The following is an 8,231-nucleotide window of genomic DNA, read 5'->3' on the forward strand; positions in this document are numbered from 1 at the left end:
ATATCGGTTCGTAATCTAAAGAAATGTCTTCATTGTATTGCAGTAAATACAGTTAACACTGTTCAAGACGGTTACATTCTATCCTTCTTATGTTTTCTGTCAGCCAACTGAACAGTATAAATGTTATATTTAGAAACCGAGTGTAATGAAGGTATAATAAAAAAGGCCTATAAAATGTAAAGTCAAACACATTTTCAAATACTTCCACACCATATATACAAATAAGACTCTCAGCTGTTTAATTTATACATAATTTCCTACACAATTTTGAAATGCTGCATCCTGTATTGTTTTAAACTATTGGTATGACATTATACTTCTGCTTGGGCCTTCTCATGCATTGGGAAAAGTATATCAAAAACATAAATAACAAAAAGATGGTGTGAATATTAGAATCAAGATATTAATCAGGGCAGTGAGGAATCCATTGCAACTAGTGGTTGAAAAAACTTTTCATGGAATGTTTTCTTCATAGAATGTTGATTCTTCTTTGGTCTTGAGACACAATTTCCTTTTATTCTTCTTTGTTACAAACTATTTAGCTCTTGTAGAGTTTGGTCCAGGACTTGTTGCATCCCCAAATTTTCTTCTTTTGCGCTGGATAGATTTTCTGTAATGTAAGTTGAATACAGATTTCACATGACATGGATCCGAGTTGCAGTATAACGCCACCATCTCACTAAACCAAATATTTACAGACCTCATTAGCCTAGGTGGACGTGGCACAATACGCTTGTCAGCATGTTGCACAAAAGTGACAAGCATATCATGCCAGGTCTACCCAATATGTAGAGGTCTGTAAAAATACAGCACAGTAGCATCCAACATATATGTAATAGCACAGTTTTGTTAGTTGGTAACTAAACACATTTTCAAGGTTTTGTGTTGACAGATATTGACTCAAACAATATGACTGCTATTTACTGTTAGAATCTGTAGTGTTTGTCATTGCAACAGTGTGTGTTCAAAACATGAATTGCTTTTAGATAGATTTTCTCAATTAAAGATGCAAGATGAGTAGGACTAAAAAGGTCAGAAGAGTAGAACCAAATAGAGCAGGAAGACATTTATTGAAGCTTTTGTTTTCACAGAAAAAAGAAATGAAAAATGCTGGGAGAGGAAAAGAGTAACGTGACAGATGAAGGTTGAAAGGTCATCTACAAGGTATTCATATCATTGAGGGCATGGTCCAGCTCCTCGCTAATAGCCTTGTATTTCAGCTTCTGAGCATACAGTTCATCTGGAGGTCAGAGGCCAACAGGTCAGAGAGGTTGGAGATAGAGGGGCCACAGAAGCAGAGGAAACAGCAGAGACCACAGCAGGGGATAGGAAGAGAGAAACCGAAAGACAAGAGGGAAAATAGCGTTATCAGAGATCATCAATGAGAAGATAAATGGGGTAGATAACTAAAATAGTTATTTGTCTATTTCGAAACACAAGAAGTGAAAAAAGTTAAGAGAAAGTCAGAAGGTGTGACAAGTTTACCTTCCAAGTCATCTATAGTCTTTTCCAGTTTCGCCACAGTCCTTTCTGCAAACTCTGCACGGGTCTCCGCCTACAGGAAGAGCATGGAGCTAATGAAGTGTTGTATATTGTACTATATAGTCTTGCATGGCCTACTGTGTGTGTGTGCGTGTGTGATATATATTACAGATATATTTGTCCTTACTTCTTTCAGTTTATCACCGAGCACCTTGATCTCCTCTTCATATTTGTCTTCTTTTTCAGAGTACTGCAGAGACAAAGTAATAGATTATTTAAAGGGTGGTTAAATGCAGAACTATAGATGGACCAATGCCATTTAGACACATCTTTCTGAAGATATAACAATGAAAAACAGTACATTCTTTGATAAGTACTGCATAACATTGTTTACCATTGTAAATATACTAAACAGTAAATGTTAGTGCAATTTAATACTGACCTTGTCAGACTGAGCCTCCAGAGACTTCAGGTTGTTGGTAACATTCTTCAGTTCCTCTTCCATATCGCCGCATTTCCTGTGGAACAAGCGAGCAGAACCAGATAAATGCTTGTGATACTTCTGACAGATTATCTCCTGGTCGGGTGAACATGGACGGTAATGACAGATACAAAGTGTCATGATTATTGACACTTCACTTACAGTTCCGAAATTTCAGCCCTTTCCTCCGCCCTCTCTAGCTCCCCATCCAGGATGAACAGCTTGCGGGCAACCTATGAGGAAGCGCCCCATCATTGAAATGGGATCTCTTTGACAACAACATCATTATAAAACAATCATGGTTGTATTGTTTACTCATTGATCTGTTGAATGGTTTCTCTCTGCGCATGAGTACTGTGCATTTTTGGTGTGCTCTACCTCTTCGTATTTGCGGTCCGCCTCCTCTGCGATGTGCTTGGCTTCCTTCAGTTGCATCTCCTGGATCTCCATTTTCTCCTCGTCCTTCGTTGCTCTGTTCTCAATAACCTTCATGCCTCTGATGAAAAATACAATCACACAGGGTCAACAAGAAGCACGATAATCTATGGAACTAGGAAATGATGACCACAAATCACTAAGTCTTTTTAGGGAGCATCTTTTTGATTTTGAGCAAACCAGCACACTGAGCCCAGTTGGACTCCTTGGCCCTTTCTGACCTCTCGCTTTCATCCGCTGCTTTCTCTGCCTCCTCTAGTTTCTGCAGCGCTGTGGCCAGTCTCTCCTGGGCCCGGTCCAACTCCTCCTCCACCAGCTGGATCCTACGGTTCAGAGCGGCCACATCCCCTTCAGCCTGTGGGGTTGGAGAGAGGATGGGGATTCAAGGGCTGATGTTAGTGAATGTCAGGGATGCACATCCACAGCTAATGTCATGTTTTCATAGTACACGTTTTGTGAAAAGTATAGTATGAAATAAGTAATTGAATAATTTGTATTCAATCAATCAAAAGGTACTGTTGGTGTCGATTTAGTAGAATACGGGTGGCCTGGGAACTTTTAGTATACCCCAAGGAGATTTTGAACAAAGCCTGAATTTAGGTTATCATAGGGCAACTTTTCAGACTTCCTGTGAGCCTTGTCATCTGCTAAATTTGTAGATAGTGTATGTCTGCTCCCTTTTCCGGTGCAAAAGAAACACTATGTTACAGACTTCTCGACCTTGTGTAGGTTATTAGACCACATTTTTTTTATCGTGCTTAGGCAGCAAAGCACCACAACTGTCAAAGAATGTAAAATGTCAATACAAAACAACAAAAAATTGAAACCCCACACGTTTAGGTCTTTAGATGACTTTCAAATGATTTACTTTCACTAATTTCCAACGTAAACTTCACGTAAAATTGTAAAATATCTAGGCGCCACAAGAGGCACCCACCCATTGGACTACGGTCAGACGTGCAGAGTTTGCGTTTTATATGCATGATTAGCGACGTAGGCCTACTGTACTTATCGTCAAAGGTCCAAAAGTGTTACTCGGTCCCTTGTCTACGTTTACATGTACAAATGCATGCATTTTGGGTTTCTCACACTTTCGCGCTGTTCTCGCTCTCTTTCCAGCTCTCTCTGTAAAATTAATGCTTGGTCCTCGGCATCATCTGCTTGTTGTTGAAGAGCTTGGATTTTCCGTTTAATCGCTTCCATTGAATTCAAGTTTAAAGTCTACCCCAAAAAAAGTAGGCTACAACTTTGATATTAAAAAAAACTTAAGCCACAAAAAGTTGACTACAACGAAAAATAATTCAGTCAAACAAATCAGTGAGTTTATGAAGTGAAAGAACTTCCAATGGTAGCCAACAAGATAAGTGAAGACTTCAAGGAAGTAGATTACTTTAGCAAAGTAAATGGGCTGGGAGTTTTCAGGAAGTTTATGGGCAGGTCCTCCAATCCTGGGAAGAAGTCGGTCCCAGATGACATCACAATTACAGAGGGGGAGGTTTTTCAGCAAGAATGAAATTTCCTTCCTGGTTCTTCTCTTCAGGACATATATGGAATGTGAAAGGTGTATGGCCCACTTTTGTCCGTGTGGGTCTGTAATACAGTCATTTATATGTGCACATAAAGTAGTGTACATTTGATAAGAACGTGCAGTAAAAAAGGCCAGTTTCTATTACTTGCTTTATCATCCAGATGCATGTAGTGCCTGGTTCTCACACAGCTGGAATGTAAATTGATTTAGTTGCTGACATGACCGGAAGAGAATGGACTGTAACACATTCCTTGAGAGCTCCCTATTTCCTCTCTCATGTCTGAATGTGTTATCATGAAGATTTGTCACAACCCATTTTTTTAAGCATCAAAACATGCTAATGAAATTAATCACAGATGATGTATAATTGAATGAAAATATACAAAATCACCCTCCTAATAAAGCCAATGTCAGGTAATGTTGCTTGGATATTGCATGTAAAGAATACTATGCTATTTATTGTCACCTTGTGGGCATCAGCAGGTACACATGACTGTAATACACTGTACAAAAATGTCATGAGATTAAATTAATTATCCCAGTATCTATCCATACAGGCAAACATCTAAGGATTTATATGATGTGAAATCCATAAATTAGGGCCTAATGAATTGAGATCAAGTGACAGATTGTTTTTTAAATGTTTATTTTTATTTTTTTCAGTCTATTTACTAGTCTGCTTAAACATGGAGATACAGCAGAACATAAACACTGAAATCAATCTTTAACAGCCCTTTGAGTTGACTACAGTTGGAAAGCCTTCAATCATGGAGCTTTAGGTTGAATCTAGTCCATCAGTGATTAGATCTACTCTCAGCCAGAGACGAAGCTCAAGTTACGCATGAGGCTGAATGTTTCAAGGGAATGCAGTCAGAGCCCAAACCGGTTTTCAAGGGAATGCAGTCAGAGCCCATACCGGTTCTAACTATCTCTACACATGCACTGTACCCAGATCTGTCAGGTCCTATGAAAACCCAAAGAGAAAGAGAGAGTTTGAGGAGAGTTTGATGTCTACTGTGGTCTTTGTAGAAAAGGGAGTCTGTGTGAGTTTGATCTTTGCAGAGTGCACGGCCTGGTTTAACAAGATCATCCATCATAGCCGACATGGTCTATCATAGCCTTTTGGTTTCTTTGTCATTTTATAGCTTCAGTTTAAAGTTTTCTGAATTAGAACAGAACAAAGGGGTTTGTGTGTGTGAGTGTCTGTGATATTTTCACCAGAAACACCACGAGCATTGGTTTCATTAGACACCGGAGTGTGCGCGGTTTCCCTGTTTGTTTTAGCCAAATTCCTGAGATTCCTGAGATTCCTGGACTGCCACACACCTAGCCAACTCTTGTCTTTCTACTGAAAAATATCCCATTGTACAAGCTTGATTCACTCAGTACACACAACTGAATCCATAAATGTTAAAAAGTATACAGTTGCATCCACTAGATCTGTTAATGAATATACTATTTCTACAGTATTGTTTCTAGTATTGCTTTTTCCATAGTTGGAAGGTCAATAGAGAGATGAATATATGCATATAAGCCCTCTGTGACATGCTTGCTTGTAAAAAGGGCTATACAAATACATTTGATTTGATTTGATATACACAGTAGTATTGTATAGCTTGTTGTCTATGGAAGATTTGGTAATGTTTTTAGTTATTTATAAAGATCACAGTTCAGATCTATTTCTAATTCATCCACAATTCTTATCACAAATAATCGGTGCTAATGCCATCTGTGAAAAACTGAAGAGTGTCAGGGTAGTTTGTTTTGGTTGTAGTTAGTTGCAATACTTAATCAATATTTTCTGGGCATCAAAGAAAAGGACATTTAAATGAACAAATCTCAGTCAATCGCCCCCTTGGAATTTGTCTTGAATGTTGTACACAAGTGACATTGAAAGTGAAAATGTATTTTATATGCTGTATGCCCATGACTATTTCTTACATGCTCACTAGAAAATTGGTAATAATACATGGGCGGGGGGAGGACGGGGCTTGGTGAATTGACATTATGTCCAGTACTTCATACTAGACTAGACCACTGCTCTAATATGTATTAACTTACGTCGGTTGCCTTCTTTTCAGACAGTTCCAGCTTCTCTTGTGCATCCTTCAGAGCCTCCGAATACTTGTCCAGCTCGTCCTCTGTGCCCTTGAGCTTCTTCTGCAGGCCCAGGAGCTCGTCCTCCAGCTGGAGAACATAAAACCAAAGTAGAGGGTCAGGAAAGGGATTCAAGAGAGAAACAAAGCTCTTTTTCTCTCCTTGATGTGTTTACATTTAGAAGAGCGAAGTCTTTCCATGGTTAAAAGGGTTAAAAGGGTTTAAAATCACCTGAATGCTTTGTAAACTTGTGAACTTTTTAATAAGATATTTAAAGCTTGAAATTAAACATGGATTTTATTAGCATTTTTGATTCTTTGATTCAACTCTACCTGGCATCTTCATAACGTTCATTGATGAATGGTCGAAAAGGAAATGGTGCTCTTTATTATAGTGCCCACCAACAACTTTCTTTGGGATGATGAGGAAAAAGGCCTATTTGATTTGTGACATCAAAACAATAGGTTCACATAATCCTTCAGACTATGTCCAAAATGGCTGTTGGTGTTGTGTGGGTGCTGTGGTGCAAGTGACAACCATTACTTGTGTGTTGTCATTTTTTACAAGGAGAATTAGTTATCTTAGAAAGGATTTCTGCCAGTTGCTTTAATGTTGATCCCTGCTTGTCCACACCTCACTCACCCCTCCCCTTGCTTTCTGAAATACCACTCATGCCTTCATTGTGCTGTCATCTCCCAGTAATAACAAAAGTTTGGATTCATCAAATTGTCTGTTTACATGACCTTCCTTGCTGCCCAATAAGATGCATCATAAACAGACATCAACATATATATTAAATAATTAAAATGTGACATGATAGATCACAGCCGTTAAGTTTTAGCCCTGTCAGAATGCAGTTGACTAAATATGGGCATGGTGGCAGTTTGGTGGTGTTTCTGCTTTGGAATGTTCCAGAAGTATAAGCAGACAGATAAGTGGTGGTCAGAAGGGCTGGACCCTAGAGTCTTGTAACTTACACCAAAGCAGGCTGCAGAGCAGCAGCTGAAATAGTTGTGTTTTTATTCCTGGTCCATCAGCATTGCTAGGTCTAATCCTCCTGGTGCTTTGTGGGTAACACCAAGGCAGGCCTCCTCTCTTTCTGTATCTCCCTGTGGGGTTCCCTCCATCCCTGTAACCCTCCATTCACCAAACATGATGCTCTGTCTGTTTGTGATGGTCGACTGGTATAAATGACACTTGTCAGGGCCTGGTAAATGACATTTGTTAACCTTATTTTTCTGGATTTAAAGATATTTGTGGGTATGTCATTTGAAACTACATTTTGGCACACATGTTTGTAACATTCATGTATGATTTTATACCACACTTTTCAATCCCTTGCTAGTTCTTGAATATCAATCAAAATACATGTTCTGATAATATGATCAAAGGGCACAAGCTTCCTCTGCTGCATCTGTAGATATATACTTCTTTAATACAGGTTTGATAGAAATCTTTAATATAGAGAAACCTTTCGACTTCTATAGATACAGATATCTGTAGATAAAGACATCTTTCCAACCCAGCCTTTACCAGCTCCACTCACCAGCTTACACTTGTCCTCCGCTGCCTTCTTGTCTGACTCGGCCTGCTCGGCCCTGTCGATAGCGTTCTCCTTGTCCAACTTCAGCATCTGCATCTTCTTCTTGATGGCCTCCATGGTTTCTGTGGGGGTATTTCAGGGACTACAAAAAACGGAAGAGAAAGGTTGGTAAATGGTCTGCTCTCAAAGCAAGAAGTACAGCGAGTCTTGTTTCTTCTCCTGGAGTCTGACAGGGGCTTCTCCGGAGCAGGTGAAGCAGCAGCTCAGAAAAGAGGGAGAGCAGAGGAAGGGAACAAGACTGAGAGCAGGAGCCGGGCAGGGGGCGAATGAAACCCTGCAGTAAACTCAGAGTGGTTTTTAAACTTCGCTGGGAGGTTTTTGGAGGCCAGCTCCAGTCCCTTCGGTGTAAGCTCATTCCCAGCATCAACCCCCACCCCCTCCTCCCCTCACCGCCGAGCACTCCCTCCAACCTGGCTAGCCCCAGAAAGGACTGTGCCCCTCCTCCCCCTTAATCTAAACCACCAAAGGCTCCCAGAGGAGACGCTTGGTGTACTTGGAGACTCTGGCCAAGTCTATCCCCTTCTCCTTTCTTTCCTTTTTAGACTGGACATGGAAAAGAGAAAAAGAATGATCGTAGTCACAAAGCAATGAGTGGTTAGTCATGA

At 40.0% G+C, this 8,231-nt stretch overlaps 1 protein-coding gene across 4 annotated transcripts; it reads right to left on the reverse strand.

The window, feature by feature from the left end:
* Positions 1-216: 216 nt before the first annotated feature.
* Positions 217-7,896, reverse strand: LOC136959192 (tropomyosin alpha-1 chain-like). 4 transcript variants are annotated; one of them, XM_067253454.1, is made up of 9 exons: positions 7,570-7,890; positions 5,988-6,113; positions 2,620-2,753; positions 2,342-2,459; positions 2,126-2,196; positions 1,925-2,000; positions 1,670-1,732; positions 1,486-1,555; positions 217-610 (listed from the first exon to the last, which is right to left on the reverse strand). In XM_067253454.1, the coding sequence occupies exons 1-9, from the start codon at positions 7,681-7,683 to the stop codon at positions 528-530; spliced, it is 855 nt and encodes a 284-aa protein (XP_067109555.1). In that variant the 5' UTR covers positions 7,684-7,890; the 3' UTR covers positions 217-527. The 4 variants fall into 4 exon arrangements, with proteins under 4 accessions (XP_067109555.1, XP_067109557.1, XP_067109556.1 ...); XM_067253455.1 differs by lacking the exon at positions 217-610 and adding an exon at positions 1,052-1,240 and having other exon boundaries at positions 7,570-7,896; XM_067253456.1 differs by lacking the exons at positions 5,988-6,113; positions 7,570-7,890 and adding an exon at positions 3,488-3,799.
* Between the last annotated feature and the right edge of the window lie 335 nt (positions 7,897-8,231).

Source organism: Osmerus mordax, chromosome 16 (assembly GCF_038355195.1).
Source record: "Osmerus mordax isolate fOsmMor3 chromosome 16, fOsmMor3.pri, whole genome shotgun sequence".
NCBI lineage: Eukaryota > Metazoa > Chordata > Actinopteri > Osmeriformes > Osmeridae > Osmerus > Osmerus mordax.

Bases quoted from the DNA above. Each gene is read 5' to 3' on its own strand.
- LOC136959192 (XM_067253454.1), bottom strand. From the start codon at position 7,683: ATGGAGGCCATCAAGAAGAAGATGCAGATGCTGAAGTTGGACAAGGAG. The intron at 2,754-5,987 runs GTAAGTTAATAC...CCAACCCCACAG, and splicing joins CTGAAAAGAAGGCAACCGAC to GCTGAAGGGGATGTGGCCGC. The intron at 2,197-2,341 runs GTAGAGCACACC...GCTTCCTCATAG, and splicing joins CGGACCGCAAATACGAAGAG to GTTGCCCGCAAGCTGTTCAT.